The sequence below is a fragment of the Amblyomma maculatum genome, chromosome 5 (assembly GCF_055883805.1).
Source record: "Amblyomma maculatum isolate TAMU_Amacu chromosome 5, ASM5588380v1, whole genome shotgun sequence".
In the NCBI taxonomy this organism is placed as follows: domain Eukaryota; kingdom Metazoa; phylum Arthropoda; class Arachnida; order Ixodida; family Ixodidae; genus Amblyomma; species Amblyomma maculatum.
The window spans coordinates 102,939,113-102,959,499 of record NC_139348.1 but is presented as its reverse complement, the minus strand read 5'-3'; the positions used below and the strand labels follow the sequence as shown (position 1 = coordinate 102,959,499).

The window sequence follows — 20,387 nt, the reverse complement described above, 5'->3', positions numbered from 1 at the left end:
GCAACATTTTTTCACCGAATTTCAGCGAAAATTCAGTGCTTAGACAAAATACCGAAGGAAAACTCACAGATCTAGCGTTACACTCAACTACGACGTTATTACAAAGTGTTATATGTTAAGGTAGCGTTCCGGAATGGTGTTCATAGACCGATCTCGCTGACGTCGTGCGTGGGGAAACTTAGAGGACGTAGTGCAAACGACGTTAACGAGATACATGGAAGATGGAAACCTGTGGACGCACAACATGGTGGGATTTAGACCTAGGCTCAGCACGCAGGATGTAATGGTCGGACTCAAACATAAGATTATAGACAAGATTAGATACCATGGTGATTCTTGTTCCTGACCTCACGAAGGCTTTCGACAGCGTCCGACATGAGACGGTGCTCAGAGGTCTGGAGGAGGTAAACGTGGGCAAGAGAACATACGAGTATATCAAGGTCTTTCTCCGAGATAAGAAGGCGGTGAATGAATTCCAGGATGCAGAGTTCCCTAGCATAAGGCTGGGCAGCAATGGTACCCCGCAAGAAGCCATACTGTCCCCTTTACTATTCACCATAGCGATGAGAGGTCTCCTAGCCATGCTAAACAAGATTCCTGATCTAAAATTCAGCATGTACGCCTACGACGTAAACTTTTGGATGAATAGCGGAAGCGACGCGGAAATTGAGTGGTCTGCAAAGGGCAGCAGATGTATGCGGCCGAAAGAGGCCTGGCGTGTTCACCGCAAAAATCAGAGCTTTTTGTGTATAATAGCTACGGCAGGAAGAAGAGAGAAGTAGAAATTAAAGTTGTGGTGGAAGGCCTGGAAGTGCCCAGGGTCGTGGAATTGAGGATCCTAGGCATGTGTATCAACAACAAGGGGAACAACACCAACACCATAAACAATAGCTACATATGCGACCGATTAGTAGGCCTATTCAGGAGAGTAGCGTTAAAGGGGAGAGGACTAAAAGAGAGGAATCTCCTGAAAATCTCACAGGCGTATGTAATAAGTCGGATCTGCTACGCGACGCCGTACCTAAACATGAGCAAGTCGGAAATAGAGAAGGTAGACAGAATATTGAGGAAATGCGTGAAACGAGCACTGGGACGCCCCATATCCACTTCGACGGAGCGGCTTGAGGAAATCGGGGTTTATAAAGATGGGTTGAGCTTATCCCAATTGGAACGGCTCGACCAGTCTGAAACGGGCCGGACAGTACTTGAATGGGCAAGAATTCAGCCAGAAAGTAGCACACACAAGATAGGAAACAACCCGCCAGTAATAAGGGCCAAGGTAGGCGTCCCCCCTATGACACGAAACATGAACCCGGGTATAACAAAGAAAGCTGACAGCATAGAGCTAAGGCCTAGAGAGGAAGCTGAGGAAGCGGCCGACAGACAGGGTGACTTATGTAGACGCGGCGTGCGGACAGCACCGGGCGGGTGTATCCGCGGTGGTCGACGGGGCAGGAGCATCAATGGTAGCGGGTTCAAGCCGCCCGAGAGATGCCAGAGCTGTGTAAGAGTTGGCGACAGCGCTTGCTTGCGTCGGTACCAAGGCCACGACTATTTTAAGTGACACCAAAATGTAGTGAGGAGCTTCGGGAAAGGAAGAATCTCGGAAGATGCCAAACGCGTCCTCGAGGCGAAGCCAATAAAACGTAACATGGAAATAATATGGATTCCAGCGCGCGAGTATACGTGTATTGCAGGAAGTGAAGCTGCAAACGAACTTGCCCGGGAAGCAACCGGGTGGCCGTAGAGCAGCCCTCTCGCATAGACATGAAAAGTAGCTTGATTTCATACAACGAGATCACGGAACATAAGCTTAGCAGGCGGATCTACCCGCCGCCCAACCATTCGCTCGGAAACGAGGAGGCAATCGCATGGATATTGCAAGAGGCAAATTATATAAGCCCCTTCTGGGTATACATGACAAGCTCTAAAGAGGAGAAATACCATTATTGCATAACGTGCAGGGTGAGGTCTCAGACACTCTCGACTACGTAATTTGGGAATGTGCTGGCAGCCCAGGCGTCGAGCAAATGATAACGCCTGGGAGACCTTGCTGCAGAGGGAAATCCCCGCTCAACAGCAGCAAGCCATCCGTCTGGCGGCTGAGGCCGTGAAGCGACAATTATCTTCCCCAGATCTTAATTTGCGAGACTCCTGAGTAGGGCTCCCTTAGGACTGCGTGCCGGAGGGTCCATAGTGTTTCATTTCAGTGGAAATAAAAAGTTTAGATGATAACGTGGTTTCATGGGAGAAGGCACCGGGGTGATAAGTCGCGGGAAAAGAGCATTAGCACGACGTCAACAAAAATTTGGCAGTGGCTTAGCCCTGCTATGACAGGATATACGTAGCGTGAACTTGGTTTATCTTGGCTTGTCTCGGCTTTTCCTTGGTTTATCTTAGCTTATCTCAGCTTTTCATGGTTTATCTTGGCTTGTCGAGGCTTATCGACCGTGTCTCCCTCTGCATTTATACGCACGGCGCAATCTCCTCGCGTATGCGCTAGTAGCGCGCAGCGCGCCAGTTGTGGGACAAACGCCGGTGTGTGCGCGGCTGTCAGCGAATACCAGTGGTTTACGAACGCCGGTCTACAAACTACGACCTAGGAACGCCGAACTACTCTGGCATTAGAAAGTTTGCTCTCCCTTTGTCTCTCTCGTTCGCTCAAAACACCCCGGTAGAACGTTTAATTACATCTTTTAAGAGTTGAATGCGACAGCGTTCTTCCTCTTCTTTCACTCATGCTACGAATGCCGGTGGGCGAGCACCGGCTCCGAACACTGGGGGTTTACGAACGCTGGTGCACAAATGCCGAGCTACGAATGGCGAACTTAGGCACAGTTGCTGTTTCTTTCCTTCTCTCGCTCGACACCCCGCCTTTCTCCTATTCTTCCTCCTCCTTCTGAATTATGCTGTCATGGGCACAGTTTCTCTCCCTTTTGCCCCGCTGGGGTGGTGCAGCGGTGAGACGCCCGACTACTCTGCTGAAGTACCCGGGTTCGAACCCGACCTCGGCGGCTGCATTTCGATGGAGGCGAAACGAAGAGGCGTCCGTGTGCTGTGCGATGTCAGCGCACGTTAAAGATCCCCAGGTGGTCGAAATTACCCCGTAGCCCTCCACTAGGCTCCTCTCTCTCTTTCCACTTTCACTCCCACCTTCCTCCCCTTACGGCGCGGTTGAGATGTCCACAGAAAACAAATGAGACAGTTACCGCGCCTTTCCCTTCCTGTAAATCAATCAGTTTTATTGTCTTTTCAGCCCTTCGCGTAGCGAAGCGGTAGCTACCATTGGCCTTTAGCGTGAACTTTGGCGCGCCGCCAAGCACAGCTGCGCAAAAACAGGGGCCCCAACTCGCGCCGTCAACTCGCGAGGCGGTAGCTACCAACCGCGGCCTAACTCTCGCTCATACCGCAGCTACCACCTGGGGTGCAACGTTGGCCTAGCGGCAAGTGGAACCAACGCAGTCTCCAGAGATGCTTTCATTTCTGTTGGCGTAAAGAATCCCGTTGCAGCCGGTGCCGGAGCGGCAGTTGTACATTCTGCCTTAACCTCACCCACAACCAAGTATATCGTTGCAGCCACGGCACTCCTTGCCTCGCTACTAGTTACACATAGAATAACCAGGTAGCACCCGCAATAAAAATAGTTGAACCATTTGCCTTGGCCAGAGTGAATAACTCCATAACCGTAAGCATAACCACAAAAACCACAACCAGCTACACCACAAGCTAAACCTAGGTGTTTCCTTAGCTGTTGCTTTCGCAATTACCAGGCTTAACCAAGCTAAGCCACTGCCAATGTTTTGCTCTCCCTTTCCCTCTCTATCGCTCGACACACCCTTTTCCTCTGCTGGAGTTGCGGCGGCGGCAGCTCTGTCCCTGTGACGTAGCGTGGCTCTCGCGCATGTGTAGCTTGGTCGGCACAGGGGACACGCGAAACTTCTAACCCGCGTACTGTAGCTCAGGCTACAAAAACCTAGAAAGTTCGTGCGCATCGAATCTGCTTCAGGCGCTTCTGGACTGTCTCAAAATGTGATGTGACTATGATAACGCCAAGCGATAGAAGAAACGCAGTACCGCTAATCTCACAATAGAACGAGCCCTGCAAAGAATTCGCACCAAGGAACAACAAGACGAAAATCCTTTACAGGGTCATGAGTGGGCGTCCGTGCGTGCGTTCGCCCACCGAAGTGTCACGTACATGTATCAACGTTATCACATCTTAATGCCAGACGTTGTCAAATCCTTTTCCAGGCGTTGAAGAGTCAGTAAGCAGTCATCCACAGTTCAGCAAAGGTACAGGCGCCCAAATCTTTAACTGGCGTGCGCGAGCGGCGACTTTTCTGTGCGTCAGCGCCCTATGACGGAGCGAAGTTGGAAACAGGATGAGGCTAAGCGCATGCTCACAAAGCACGCTCAGCTGGGCGCGTCGTCTGCCAGGCTGTTCCTTCTTAAGGACGTCACCCCTCCTTATCGCGTTTCGACGAGCAGCCAGCGTTAGCAGGCGAATGGTTTTGCTCGTATTTTACGTTCCGAAGAACAGCCTCGCAGCAGCCAAGAGAGGAAAGAAAATTTAAAGATAAGCCGAACACACCCAATCACGCGATAAGGAGGGGTGACGTCCTTAAGAAGGAACAGCCTGGCAGACGACGCGTCCAGCTGAGCGTGCTTTGTGAGCATGCGCTTAGCCTCATCCTGTTTCCAACTTCGCTCCGTCATATGGCGCTGACGCACAGAAAAGTCGCCGCTCGCGCACGCCAGTTAAAGATTTGGGCGCCTGTACCTCAAAACGTCCAACCCCCGCCCTGCTAAGGCTTTTGTCTCGTCAGACTTCAGTTGTCCGAACTATCCCACCTAAGTTTTACTACACTGTGAAAAAAAAAGCTGGGGTAGTACGACGCTGGCCGAATGCTGGCTGCAAGAGCATCATCAAGATGGGGGGAAGAGGCCAGATGTAGCGTTTCGTTTAGAGTTCGGCGTATTAAAGCGACTGAGCCTTTGAGGGACGCATCTTTGAAGTACTACTTACATTTCGGTCACCTGAAGATTTTAACATGCATTGACATAGTAGTACAGTACACAGACGCTGACGGGATCGCAGACGGGATCGAACGGGCGTTCGTAGAAACGGTCGGCAGAGTGCTTTAGCTTTTACAACTCAGCCAACAGAAGAACACAAATTACTACGCCCTGCGCAATTATTCGTATGTCGCCTAACCACTGAAGCCTTCAAGCTTGTTCGTCATACGAAAATCAATTTCGTTTCACACAAAACCTGTTAGTCGTACTTGCCTGATAGGAAGGTACGGTTGTTCGATGAGTCTTCAAATGATGGAACTGAGAGCGTACTCTTTTATGCGATTTCTCCGGGGCAGCAGGCGTTCATCGTGCACTGCACCACGGACAATCCAACACTGTCGGCGGCGAGCACACTCTACAACAGCTTTTTGTATCGAGCGCTACACTACACCAGCAGCTTCGGGAGGTGAGCGTGGCTGCGCGCTGCCTTCTAGGTGGTGTTGGCTGAGGCATGGCACCACCGCTCCGTCAGCTGTGCGCATGCGCGGAGTGACGTCATATCCCGCAGCTGGTGTGCGCGCCGCGTGCCTAAGCCGCTGTGCCGCCGGCGGAGCAGACGCTACCTCACTATTCACTGATCACAGAAGCGTCTTCATTGCTATAAACAATAAAGTTGAAGCCGTTACGTAAGCCGAGTTTCCAGCGAAACCTAAGTGTAACGAGGGGTATCTTGCTCTCGCTGCTCTGCCAGGCGTAGAGTTAAACCACTGCCAATTGTTTTCTTGGCAGGGTTGAGAAAGCTACGGAGCCGAATCTCATTACTTATCCTCGCAGCAGAATATAATCGTCGCATTAACGTCGATAGCTGGGCCTTAAAACGAATTATGTTGACCACATTTCTAACATAACTACAATTATTACAGCGTTGGAACGTGACTACAAAACGTATGTTTTAATTTACGCGTCTTCTGGTTCACGTCTGTCTCGGATCTTCGACACACCCAGCACTATGAAAAAAGATGGTGTCTGCTGTCCGCTGCGCTATTACCGCGTGGCAATAAGGTTTTCAATCACTAAATCAGCGAATTCCGAAATTATACTTTTCTATCACCAAAGGAAATATGATCGAAGCCAACATTTAAAAAACGAAATGGCGTGGGAAACTAGACTCAGTGGATGCCGGCTGACCAAACTACGTGTCAGAGATCATATTTGCAGATGATCCGCCGCCGTAGCTTTCCTCTCACCGTAAAGTTGTCGCGCAGCATATAATTACGCAACCCCTTGTGGGACCTTGTCATAACAGGCATAAGAAGCAGAACGCGTCCGCCTTCAAATTATTGTCTTTAGAGCACAGTCGCTTAAACTGCAGCACTCATCCAATTATTATAGAATATGAGCGCATTACTAGTTTTCTGTTTAAATTTCTTTAACTACAGCATCACAAGCTTGCACGGCGAAACCGTTTAAAACAGCGTGGTCCGCGGAGGGCAGCTGTGCGGTCAGCCACGGCACACAGTCACACCGCAACTGCCTACCTAAGTTCCTAAGCATTGCAGGTGATCTCTTCGGCGCAATAAGAATTGAAAGAATACAACACTGCTGAATTGTGACAGATACTGTGCCTTTTCTTTCCTATAAACCAAAGTGAAACGCCGATGTCGCTTGCTTTACTGCGTCTACTTTTGTATACTATGTGGCGCTGCGTTCGAAAACGCGCGAAATTAAAGGCGCCGCATGGACGCCTGGATCAGACGTCAGGCGGATGGCGTCATTACCAGTCATCTCTGGTATTATCATAATGACTCGCTATCACTAACTACCACTATCATTATCGATCACTATATACCACTAACTAGTGATGACGGTCTCCATATCAACCGCGCTGGCATGACGCTACACAAGAACTAAGTTGCATTTTTCACGTGCCCGGCGTGGATGTCAGGATGATTGACAAGTATAGTTGGACAAGACAGGACGCCGGACACCGCATGAGGTAATAAAGCTTTCGCCTTAAAAACCTGCGATAGACGCGATGCGGTCTGCCCTGCTGGAAGGGATTGAAGGCCGCAGTGCGACAGGCAGACAAAGACGCAGTGCCATTTAGAAGACGACAACAAGAATCCACGGCAGCGAGCGAAAGATGTCACAGTGACGCAATGTATCTACTGCTCAAAAGAAGCTGCATCCCCAAAGCCTTTGCTTACCTTACGTCTACTCCCGACGGGAGAGGCAGTAGGGTTTCTCCTTAGCATCGCGAATGGACGCTAAATGTAATTTTGTGCATAATGATTTCTCTTACGAAAACGACCATGAGTATACATGGTATACATGGTCATAATTACGCTGCACGATATTTTCTCGTGTCCGCTGAGACGCTGAGCGCATCCGTTGGCTCAACGGTTACTGCGTTCAGCTGATCAGAATGAGAACGCGGAAAAAATGGCGGCAACAGCGCCCAGGCTTCGATGGGCACAAAACGCAGGAGTCGCGCTCATGCACTTTGTGATAGCAGTGTGCCATGCACTAGTTTCATATTTATAGCGACAGAATTACTTACAGATGCTTGCAAAAGAAACAGAGCCAAGGTCAAAACAGAGATCGAAAAGCTGCCCCTGCGTCTTCGGTTTGACGAGAAAGTGACACAAATATGGCGAGTCAATTTCGCGAAGCTCAACTACATGACTCACAAAAAAATTGTGAAATTGTCATGACCATAAGTGGCAGACTGAAGCACATAGTTTGGAGCCGAAAAGACCATTGCAAAAGACCATTGTTGCAAAAATATCACACATGAAGTATTGGAGGCAATCCCGCAGCAGACGCCTAACGCTTCTAGTGAGACGAGCATTTTCATTTCTCTGCGCACTAGGGGACATATCGGTGTTTCTTGAAAGAACATTTTTCCGTCAGTCGAATGCCATCATGCGATCTTGAAGTATTAATAACAGTATACTTATGAGGCAACTGTGCATATTTTAACAATACTTACGAGTTGACACTCCTTGGCGCTCTCACGGCCCTGAAACGAGAGGAACAGTTGTTGCTTTTTACACACAGTTTATCGATCTGCTGTAGCAAGCGCTGTAATCAACAAGCTGAATTAACTTACGAAAGGCCATTGCAAATTTGATTTACCTTGAAGTCCTTGAATCAACACTGTGTGATGCTCCATGCTTCGCCTGCAGAGCAAGCATATCAGTCGTATAGCCAGTCACAATTTCCTCCAGAAGGCCATGTCCTTGTGAAACTACCCAGCCAAAGCCTCACATTCAGCATCAGAAACGCGACTGCTTTGCTCATTCGAGAGTCTCGCAGCGGTGACGGCGTAACGAAATAGAGACGCTAGTGCCAAGTCCTGCTTCCGTTACGCCTTACAGGCTGGAGCCTGAACTATAGACCGAACGAATGAGGCTTGGGGGCGGGGGGGAGGGGGAATTCCTTCGTCGAGGGGGCTCAAAACGAGTACGGAAGGTTGAGGGGGGGGGGGGGGGGGGAGGTCGGTGTGTGCTACAAAACGTGGCACGTCGCCATGCGCGTGTTTGCGCGGGAGCGAAGTGTAATGTAAATAAATGGCAATTTATTTGCAGGAAAGGAAAGGCGCAAAATTTTGAGGGGGCTTTTTTACGATTTAAAATGCGCAGAGGCCAAAGCCCATATCGTAATTGTGACGTAATTGTGCTTGCGCAGTTGTGGCTACTAGGTGTCGGTTGGGGTTTGGACGCGAGGTTATAGCACACACGCAGTGCGTGCGTAAGATGTATCAAATCTTAATCATTGTATAATTATCGATCACTAAATAACTAATTACGTTGTACAGAGTAGCTCAATATTATTGACTAATTGACTAATCATTATTAACTAATGCTTATAGGCCTACTACTGCATCATTGATTAACTATCAGTACTGAAACCACCCTAATCCTGAAGACAGCTGCCGCGGACGCAAGGCGCACGACGGACATGCCGGCGAGTCAAGAACTGTAAAAGGTTTTCGTAGTAATACCTGTCACTTTTTTCGACAGGCACCTGAAGCGCCCCACAAGGCAACGGGCAATGTAATAATAATAATAATAATAATAATAATAATAATAATTGGTTCACAGGAAGGGAAAGGCGCAGTAACTGTCACACTTGCTCTGTGGACACCCGAACCGCGCCGTAATGGACGGGAGGAAGGTGGGAGTGAAAGTAGAAAGAGAGAAAGGGGAGCCGTAGTGGAGGGCTACGGAGTAATTTCGACCACCTGGGGATCTTTAACGTACGCTGACATCGCACAGCACACGGACTCCACTTCGTTTCGCCTCCATCGAAACGCAGCCGCCGAGGTCATTACATTTTCCTGTATGCTTTAGAGTAAAGCATACAGGAAATGACCGCATACGCGGTCATTTTTTTTCAGGTGAAGAATTTTCAAGAATGGTTTCAAAAAAGCTGCACTGAAACTTGCCAATATACGCGGGCTCTATTCGCTGGGTGGCGTCCGTGTGCTGTGCGATGTCAGCGCACGTTAAAGATCCCCAGGTGGTCGAAATTACTCCGTAGCCCTCCACTACGGCTCCTCTTTCTCTCTATCCCCTTTCACTCCCCCCCTCATCCCTTCCCTTACGGCGCGGTTCAGGTGTCCACAGAGCAAGTGTGACAGATACTGCGCCTTTCCCTTCCTATGAATCAACCAACCAACCTATTCGCTGGCATTGGGATAGCAGTGTTTTCTTATCAGCAGGTTTAAGAGCATTCTTTCTTTTAATTGCGGCGAACTACGGATAAGGGCATCTCAAACTGAAGCGACGGCCTCCTCTAAAGCTTGTAAACACCCTCATGTTATACAGGATTTGTACCGGATGAGCATGCATTTGATGCATGCAAAACGCTGACTGTGTGCTATGTATCGTCACGACTGGTCAAGAAGCTCACGCCCACCGCGGTGGGCGTCAGCTGCCACCGGAATTGTATCTGTTGTAGGCCGTCATTGCAACGGCCACCGATTCGGTAGCGGACGATGGCTGTTGCGAGGGCTGGGACCTATCAGTCGAAGGCTGGGACCTACCTAGAGGCCCGTGGTATTGTTTCAAGTAATGGGAACACATTCCATGCACTCCATACGCAGGTGATGGCCTCAACTTATGAAGTGGTAAACTCGTTATTAATAGTTATTGTTTTTTAACAAATTTCAAACAGTTCTCATGCGCTTTACTTTTTCCAGTGTTTACAGTTTTATAAAGAAAGGAAACAATTTTTAAAGCCATGAGAATTTCGGAGAATATAGCCATTCTAGTAGTGAAATCCAATGGAGCTGGACGCAGCAGCACGTGAGGCAATCTATGCGGTAAAGGAAGCCTGCGGAGTCGAAATGTTAGTAAGTAATGAAAGACCGCTTACACACTAGTGAAGGTATGGCGGGGATAAAGGACGTGTTTAGACTTTGTGGTGTGAAATGTATTTTATATGGAAAGCCGGAGGCTGTTGAACATGGCTTTATAGTGTTCGTTTGGAATTCATTAGAGTGAAATTTAGAGAAACATTTTTCCTTAGACGCCCATGGCAAGCGGGCTTTATCGCTAGAGAATAATGACGGTATTGCGTATGCTATGCTAATGCTATTACATTTGCATTGTACGTCGAAAAGTCGAATACACACTCGTCATGTTGATTTTTGTGTAAGTGCTCTCCGAGAGCACTTTCAGCATTCTGATAGGACACTTATGCATGTTATCAAAAGTCTCTTCTTTAAGATCAGTATATTAATGAACAGGAGGAATAAGAAACGGACGATTCGGCCAAGCATTATTGTTTTATTAAATAAAGAATATAAAGAAACACAACACAGAGGTGGCAGAGTATTTTAACGGAATGGTCAGCAATGCTTACTCGTTTGCATCAACCTGGACTAGAAACGAATAGCGCTGAATTTTGTTTCCTAGCGGTTTTTGGAGAAAGCCTTTGAGGCCGTTTACATCTAAAATGGAATTAGCAAATGCTTAGCATGTTTAAACATAATATTTAGCGAAACCTTCACAACATGGTTACGCTTTGGTAGAAGCCTTTATGAACACAAGGTCTCAGCTTCTGTTACCCCGTGGTCTCGGCTTTGACTTTCATTCTGGTATACTGTAAGTGCAATGCACACAGCTTTATGGTCCGAAATATATTGAGTGATGGCTTCAACTTGGATAACGATCAAGTTAGACCGGGGTGTTTCTATGGAGAAACTAGATCTAGATGCATGCAGAATCTTCGCTGAGTGGTCGAGCTGGATTATTTAGCACGTAAGTCCAAATAAAACCTTTGGTTCAGGCCTTCAATTAAGACTTGGTCTCTACTGGGTCTTTGTTAAAGCCCTAAATGACTAGGGTGAGTTCCTCTTGACCAGCTTGGTTCGGCACACATATCGACACAACTGCTAAATCACTTTGCACATTGGCTTCGGGGAATGTGTACACATATTCCAATGGTTAGTTCTCTGTCGATAAGTTTCACACAAACACTTGTCGCCACCTTGAGAATGGATCACTGGTAGATATCCTGTATCTCCTTGAAGGCAAACGACTAGCCCACGCTGACAGTGTGCGTTGGTTTATAGAAAAGCAAAAACACTATCTGTCACAATTGTCTGTGTACTTTTGAGTGCATAGCAACAGTTTCTACTTCCGGTCCTTGAAGCAAAAATGAAGTTCAAATTACCAGACACTCGAAGCGCGGCTCTGCCTGGCGGAATGAAGCATTCGCTTCTAAAGATGAACAGCGTTCTGCGAGCACACCTCGCAGACTTCAATCAGAACCGCGGCAGAGGTGAGACAACTTGAATGATGAGCTGTGCAGGCGACAAAGTTTCACCGTGTTACGAGACAAAGAGCGAGGTTACAGGAGGCCACCTCACGAGCCCCAGCTGTGAAAACGACTACAATAGTGAAAAAGAAAGTAATTCGTTATTCGGCAACAAATAACTGCGGTACGAAATCGAATGACTAGAGCGCTTTCGCGACAATGGGCGACCGAGTATGCATTTTTTTCGTTGTCTTGTTTGTTTTTGATTTCATTCATTACGCGGCTGGAGCAGAGACTCCGGCCGAGAACAGAAAGCGTGTGGGCCCGGAGTGCTTGCTCACCTGATTGCCTTTACGTTTTGTATTCTTTGTGCGCGGCAGCTCCAACGTTTTCGGTGGTGGCTTACTAATGTTTTCCGATTTTCGACCGCGGAGAGCACCCCACGCCCCTTCATTGGCGGCAACTTGGTTTCGAAGGTGAGATCCTTGATGCGAAATATGATGCATGCACTAAGGGACTAGATAGTGCGGCTGTAGTGGAGTTGGCAAACAGCGTCTTTAATGTCTCCGGAATGAGCCAGTGCTTATGTTATTGATAGTGGATTCCTATGTGCTTTTGCTTCCTTGGTGTTGTCACAAAAAGGTGGAGTATACACTTACCACGAAATAAATCAGAGCGCTTCTGCTTTTTGTTCAATTTATTTAGGAAACCATAAGTACTTAGGTAAGGCATTACACGTGTTTGGCCTTAAATAAAAAAATTGGGAAAGCATTACAAAATGAAGCAAACGCAAGATTAATCGTCATCACTTGTTTGTACGAAAATATAACAGGTTATTAGTGCAGAGTTGAAAGAAGCCTTAATCAATCCCAGTTCAGTATATTACAAGAACTAAAAACATCAATGTTTGTTAATATGTTTATGTGAATATTTAGAAATGGTATGAAGCTGCAACAATGAAAGTCTAAACAAATGATGCACATAAATAGTGTGCGAGTGTTGTAAGGTTTTAATATTGGATCGGAATAGTGTTTTTATTTGGCTAAATACGTCTTTTTTTAATAATCAAATACCGAGGAAATTAGGCTAGCAAAGGGACCGTTCGTTTTGCATATCAGGATTTTTAATATCTGGGCGAAATAGAAAGTAACTCTTAATCTATTAATGGGGTTCTGGTATTTTGTACTGAACCGAAATCTCACGCTTCTGATAAGGAAAATCACTAGCGACAAATGAAGTTATTTGGCACTGTTTCTATTCTTATTGGGCCACTAGTGCATTTAATAAAAATATACATATTATATTTAATAATAATTATATATATATATATATATATATATATATATATATATATATATATATATATATAGAGAGAGAGAGAGAGAGAGAGAGATATTCCTTGAACCAAGAAGAAACATGGGTAGTGACAGACGTAACGGCCTAAGAACGTTATTTACACCAAAATTGTTTTCTTCGTTGCAGGTAGTCCTGCTCTGTGTGTCAGTGGAGCCTCTTTTATACAATCTCGAGTTTTCAGTGCTGATTCGCTGAATCCAAACATTTGAAGTAGCTAGCTTTCTTTTAGTTATGCGTAGACATATCATTAATAATACAGTCGTACAGTGCAGTTCAAGATTTTGCAGCATTTAACACTCATTCATCACGTATGGCTGCCTTGAAAGCATTGGACTGCATTATTATCAACAATGAGAGCAGTCTTCATGCTTTACGAAAGGTTTTTCCCGGACACCTGAAGCAAATCGTTTGATTTAGCACCAGACCAAATTATTTTTATATATTAAGCATTAAGTAGGAGCTCTAATGAGGACACCTGAAATCAAAGGTTTACTATTGTTGCCAGAAATAAAGAATGACACGAACTAAAGCAATGTAGCGAAAACTAAGTGTTGAAGCTTTTAGTCGCACTACTTCCTGCAGCAGTCTCACATGCAAGAAGGAATATCTTAAGGCGATAGCGTTAAAGGCATCATTGTACTCGAAATCCGCGTTTGGCGTTACGACTCCTCTTTATTTCTATCCACTTTCATTCCCGCCTTCCTCTCTTCCCTTACAGCGTAGTTCAGGTGTGTACAGAAACAAGTGTGACAGATACTGCACCTCTCCCTTCCTGCGAACCAATTATTATTTTGAACGAAAAGTCACGAGATTTACACTGGCAGGTGGTACCTGGCAACTGATATGGCTGATCATTGATTCTTAGATACTTTTGGCGTTTTAACGAGACCACATGATATCAGAAAGTTCGGAGGACCTGCCAGCCCGTATTGCTCATTTAAAGTGGGAAGGTGGAATAAGGTTCAATCTTCCAGTGCTCTTGGATGCCCACTCAGGCACCTTACACCTAGACTGCGCTGACAGGTTAATTTGGTTTGGTGAAAGCGGGGATTTGCATTTCACGTGGCCGCCCACGCTATCGCGATATGCCCTTAAAAGAGGAGCTTAAGTGTCCACCATAATTGTTTTTTTTCATTCGACACAACGTGGTCCTGTCTGTCGCAGGTATGGTTCAGGTAGATAAGAGAGCACGTACCTAACAACGTGACATACTTATGGCAGCCTTTGGTCGCGCTCCGAGGTGCTATGACCTTTTATTAGCGACCGACCAAAATAAATTGTTACGTAGCGTCAATTTGCACTACACTATTTTGCCGCGAAAGCTGTGTTTATAACAAAAAATGTGCTTTAAAATACAGTAGCAGGCTTTCCTGAAACGCATGACTCGTGTTTGAGGAGATGAACAAGGAACATCTGGCTATGGAACAAAACCTACTCCTGAGCCTTATCTGTTTTGTCAAAGTATCCGGTCAGCGCTATTGAAAGCGACAGACCTGCATCACTACCCATAAGACCAATACCAGTAAATTTCTAGAAATATATTTCCAGTCTTTAAGAGGCTCGCTTTGCACACCCAGGGTATCATATATAAAGTGGGTACCCGCACCTAAGAACTCATAGGGTGAACGCCTCTCTTGTCTCGCATTTTTTAAGAGCTCGACATTCTGACAGCTTCAGCAGGCCGGTGTCCTAGGCCGGTGTCCTGTTAATGCCATTATAGAGGCGATGACTACTGAAAACAATGGCGTCGGCTGGCTCATCCCTGGTGAACGGCCTTATCAGAGACTGAAATGTGGTACTTTTTCACGGAAATACTGATGGGAAGTTTATTACTCCTCTTGATAATGAGCCCTTGTCTTCGCTATGGTCAGCATCAGAACGAAAATGCCACAGATATAATTCCCCAGAAAAGCTAATAACTGTCTACCTTTCAGACTCTCATAACATGATACTTGCTGTCATGCAAATAGTGCCTAGGGTTAACAGACTGCAGATCTAATGCCCATATCGTAGAACGCGGCAGCAGATTGTCGACAGCCAACAGTAGAAAGTTTCAGTAGAAATTTCCCAGATTATAAAATAACACCAAATTCATCTGCCTCCATGCTTGACATTTGAGGACACACCTTATAAATATCTTCACGTGCATTCCTTTTACTTTATTTCTATTGCAATTCAACGAAATTTGTAAATACCATAATTTCTTGGCCGTACTCTAACGGTTCCGGCTTCCTGCCTGACAAAAGCGATCACTCAGCTTCCAAGAATCGAAAATCGATCAGATAAAAGTGAAACATATTCTGGCAGTATACAAATGTACCCTTCATTCCCTAAGTATGCCGCGCAATTGAACGCAAATTTGCCTTCAATAGCCGCATCCTGTTTACAAATCGTTGCACAAAGCTCGGGCTGTGCGTGAAACAAAGGGCGAAGAAATAAAAATCTGTAATAATTGCTTAGAAGGTGAATGACATCATACACATTTTATGAAATAAACATCTGTGCCAGTAACTCAAGTAATTTAGAACGCAATAATTACCTACCACGAAGATTACTGCCGTTCCAGAGAGGACCTTGCTTATCTCCCTGCCATTAGGTGCACCGTTACGAATACAGAAGAAGATAATGAGTAGTATTGAAAACTTATCGAATGTTTAGTACGCTGAATCTGTCTTTGAGAATGTAGTCTTCCTAAAATTATGTAAATATGTGCAATTATAGTTGTCAGTGGCCTAGCGAGAGAATAATTTAAATATTAGAACTGAAACTACCTGAACCTGCACAACTTTGACGCTATGTCGAAGTGCAGTAACGCGATAATAATCCTGGATGTGAACGAATTGAGGCTAGGCAATTCGTACTTTTCACTATGTGAAAAATGTTAAAATGTTTTACGATAAAGACATAAAGTACGCAATTCAACTCTTTTAGGACTTAAATACGCTTGAACTGTTACACGCAATTATTATGTTCTCCCAAGCGCTTACATCTTTTAATACAGCGGTAATCAGATATTGTGTTACTTTACTCAATGTAAAATTTCGAGCGAGAAGTTCTTAAAATATTTCGACCTTCATGTTCTGTGAACACTTGCGTTTTCACAGCGCTTCTGTCCAGATTAAGTTATTTTGCTGTAAAGTTTGTAAAATAACGTGTGTATGGCTTTTGATGGCTTCTACTTGTTAAAGGGGCACCGGATCTCCTCAAGCTGTTTTCATGTACTATTTAGCACCACTTCCTCCACCCTAGAGAATGAAAATGGCAAAAAGAAATGTATAGGTGAATTACGATTTTTCGTTTCCTCTTTTGTGGGTATAAACTTCACCCGAAAATCTCACTCCCATTTGTGTACTTCCGTATCTGCGGAAATGGGTAAAAAATGGCCGTCTAATTGCGAGATGCATCAAATAGTAAGCGAAAAAATCAATGACAAAACCGGCAAGACGCCCAGACTGTAACAATCGACGCAAAACGGGTAACATCTGTAACTACACAGTCACCTGTCACGGCTGTTTAAAGGCAGTCAACTGCTTCTGAGATGGCGGAGGGCTATGCAAAGAAAGGGGCGATAGCAACCACGGAATGTGGAGATCAAGATGTATAAAGAATGTTCAGCACCCAGTTAACCTGGGTGTACAAATTTGCTACTTGTCTCGCGACGCAAAAAAATGAGCATCTAATATTGCGAATTTCCCGCCCATCCATCGCGCGTTATTGTTTGCATTCCTGAATATTGGTGTTACCGTAGCGTGAACGGCACGGAGATCGGTGGACTCTACTAAATACGTATCTTATCAAGAGTTCACATTGTAAGCTGCTTCCCACTGGAAGCAGTGTATAATTATCTTCCATGCAAGGGTTCAGTAGCAGTTGGTAACGCGCATGTGCACATATGTCAACAAACGTAAATGTAGCACTCTTTTACCTTATATCATTTTTTTCACGTCTTGCTGACGCAAGCTAGCAGCTGTTGCACGGGCAGGCTAGTACAACCGAGTACACTTCCTCATGGACAACTAAACCTTTCAATGTCGGAGTCATATCTTGCCACAAACTCACTGCAGATTACAAAGCAATAATAAGTACACTCCCACCCCCCCAAAAAAAACACTGACCAGACACCAGCAAGTCATATGGAGGCAGCTCTAGACGGGGACCCTCCGCAACTCAAATTACATGTTAAAATTCATAAACAAGGACATGAATCCCTTCTACCGCATTTGTGACGATAAAGGCCGTGTAATCTGGGCTTGCGAAGATCATAAGCCTTCCTCGAAACTTTTGCCTGATCCCACTAAAGAAGCTTTGGATAAGCTAAGGTCCAGCGATGACCCAGACTTTTAGTTTAAGGCCGTCGAATGGGCTGACGTCGCCGAAGGTCTACACGTCCTGAGGCACGTTAGCTAACTTCCCTAAATCCTCCACACTTACGATACCTTCATTGGCCTGAATGTCCGAGAGGAAAGACGTGGATGCTACGAAGAGGGACAAGCATGCTCCGTACACTTACGCATCCTCCTGTACATTAAGGAGGGAATATTTACACTCCATAAATATTGCAAACTATTTAGAGCTGCTTTGAGTTGCGTAACTGTGTCCGTGATTAGTCCCTTCTTAGGAGCCACTTATAAGAAACGAAGCTGTGTACGGAGATGCACGTGAGGCAAAAATTGTTCAGTAACCTTTCGTAGCAAACTAGGCCTTTATGCTATGTTTACAGCCTACACTTATGACAGCAGCTATAAGTCAGCGACCTGCATTTAGGTGAAGGATGGGCGGACATGGCGATTAGATCTGGCTTTATCCTATGATCTCTAAGAGAGACAGTGAGCCTTCTACTGAATTCGGTCTCAAAAGTGGGCAAACGTTTTATTACTGTTGTTTAGAAAAATATATTCTCATTCTTGGAATGATGACGTAAACACCATTAGCCGTTTTTGCTAAAGTTATTGAGTAAACAAGTCGTACAATAAAAGTAGCGAACACCGAAACAATTCCCAGCATAGTTGCGCATTGCGAACAGCGAAGCGCATGGCAAACGCAAACTGCAATTTGGACAGGTTGTTGTGACTTTACAATTCTTCCCTATAGGCTAACCACACGTATCGCGCTCGCGGGAACAACGACTGTGGTCAACAAAAAAGAAAAAATGAAAAACGCGGTTGACCCAGAGGTCACTTGAGGATTCTCGTATTTGTCTACGCTCAGATGACAGGAGTCGCAATTAGCGATGACGAGAAGCTCTATTCCCAAGAGGGCATGGAAAGCAAAGGGGAAGGTCAAGTCGTTTTCGGCATTAGCTTACACTGGAGTCGTTTATATAGCAGGAGCGACATGGAAGGCACTGTCTTTGTTGCCGAGTACGTAATCAAGCAAGGACGCTTAAAGGAGGACTCCTCAGTAAGTACGTTTGCTTTCAGCATGAAAAGTTGTTCTGAAAACAGAATTGATACATACAGGCTACATCGACGTCGGTCTAGCTGATGACGCAGCTTTGAAACATGCAAAAACGTTTAAATTAACATAAAATATCTCGCGTGAATTTATGCTTCCAAGAGGCAGACTGGCTTCGGAAAACGTATTCACTAGTGAAGTACGTGCTCTACTATACTCGTCCCCTCACGAGGTTCAGGATACTCATATTTATTTCCGCAAGCGCGCAGGTGATTACTTCAGTGTGTCTCAAGGTATCCATGCGCAATGGCTGCGGCTTTGGCCAAATGAAAACCGCTGAAAGATATCACATTATGAGTAGTTGAGTTGACAAGGTGTAATGGTAAAACCAGGTCAGCTACAAAGCACAAATGATCAAATGTTCTAAAACATAATCCCCAAAAAACAATTCGTTTCCCACGTTTTTTTTTCTTTTCGTATATCGTTACAGACGTCGTGATTTTAAACAAATGGATGTATAACTCCGTGTTATGTGCGTCTAAATGTTTAGAGGATCATCTAGAATACAAGAAAAACCAAACGGTTTGTTTAAAGTTCAACTAAATTTGCTACCATTATAAACCATCAAAATAGAGTTTTAATAAGTACATATCACTCTGTGCAGCTTATAAATATTTATGAAATGTTCTTTGAACCCTCTACCCCTGATTTACAATGTCTAATACAGTGGTAATCAGACCTCCTAAAGACCATAAGGTACGGTTGTAGCTTGGTCACCAGGGTTTTATTAAATCGACTTCGATGCCAATCTTGCTAAATTGTAGCTGTCTCTCTATCCAAACTTTATTACACGTTGTTGTCGACATTATTCTTGTATCATGCAGGAGGCAATATTTCAGCATGAGGACTCTACTGATGACAGCTGCGGCCATCCTACCACTAACGGTAGGCGTTCAGAGTGACTGTTACTGGCCCAATCAATGGAACGGCCAATGCAGTCGCAAATCGCACAGGCTTCCGTCGACATTTTTCGGAACCAAGACGACGTACCCACATGCCACGGGGTTACACAGCAAACGGGCCCAAAGGATATACATTCAAGGTACGTTAAGACGGAACCGAATCTTGAAACTTCCGAACTATATAAATCGTACTACAGATTTCATGTTCACCTTAATCCAGAAACAGGCTCTGTAGAAAAGTGAAGAAAACAGCTCCATCCGAGGACTGAATGCAGACCACATCTCGTGCAGATGAGAGCCGATGACACCTAAGAGGGAGATAATGAGATGTGACTACTAGTAAAAATATTATAAAACGAAATATGAAATCAAAGCGCTAGCAGACGAGGCAAATGAGACACAAACGCAGAGTTGTATGTGTGTGTTTATGAAAAACAAACGCTTTACTTAAAAATTTGTGCCTGCCAGATGTTGAGACCCTAGATTTTAGCAGCAGAAAATACGCAGCCTACGTACAATTGGAAGTCGTTGAGAAAGCAAGTATGAAATAACTGATACCGCTTTGGTCGTTGTTCAAGCATATCATTATCTGTGTGTTTTTTCTCGCTTAGCTATTGGCATGAGACGAAACGTAGCCACAATAAGACCGTTCGGACTAGGGCCGTTTTCACACTTAAATATGTGTTCTTTGTAATTCTACTTGACATTGCTTTTTTATCGTCTAAAGAACAGAGCCGACGTGACAAGCATGGAGTGAGAGGAACTATGACCCAGATTTTGATAAATGCGAGGGCGTTTTTTCGATTGGGGGGAAGCTGTCAGTTTTGTCGAAACAGGCAGCCTGTTCATTTCCGCAAGGCTGTTTCTGTTCTGGCTTAACCTTTCTCTCGT

General features: G+C 45.4%; 1 protein-coding gene across 1 annotated transcript in view; it reads left to right on the top strand.

Moving 5' to 3' along the window:
• Nucleotides 1–326: 326 nt before the first annotated feature.
• The window catches only part of LOC146189058 (multiple inositol polyphosphate phosphatase 1-like), a 38,015-nt gene continuing 17,954 nt past the window's right edge, over nt 327–20,387 (top strand). Inside the window, exons 1-3 of the mRNA XM_084605172.1 lie at nt 327–629; nt 5,373–5,482; nt 19,419–19,636. Of these exons, the coding sequence (XP_084461298.1) occupies nt 327–629; nt 5,373–5,482; nt 19,419–19,636 (631 nt within the window). The remainder of the gene's footprint in view (nt 630–5,372; nt 5,483–19,418; nt 19,637–20,387) is intronic.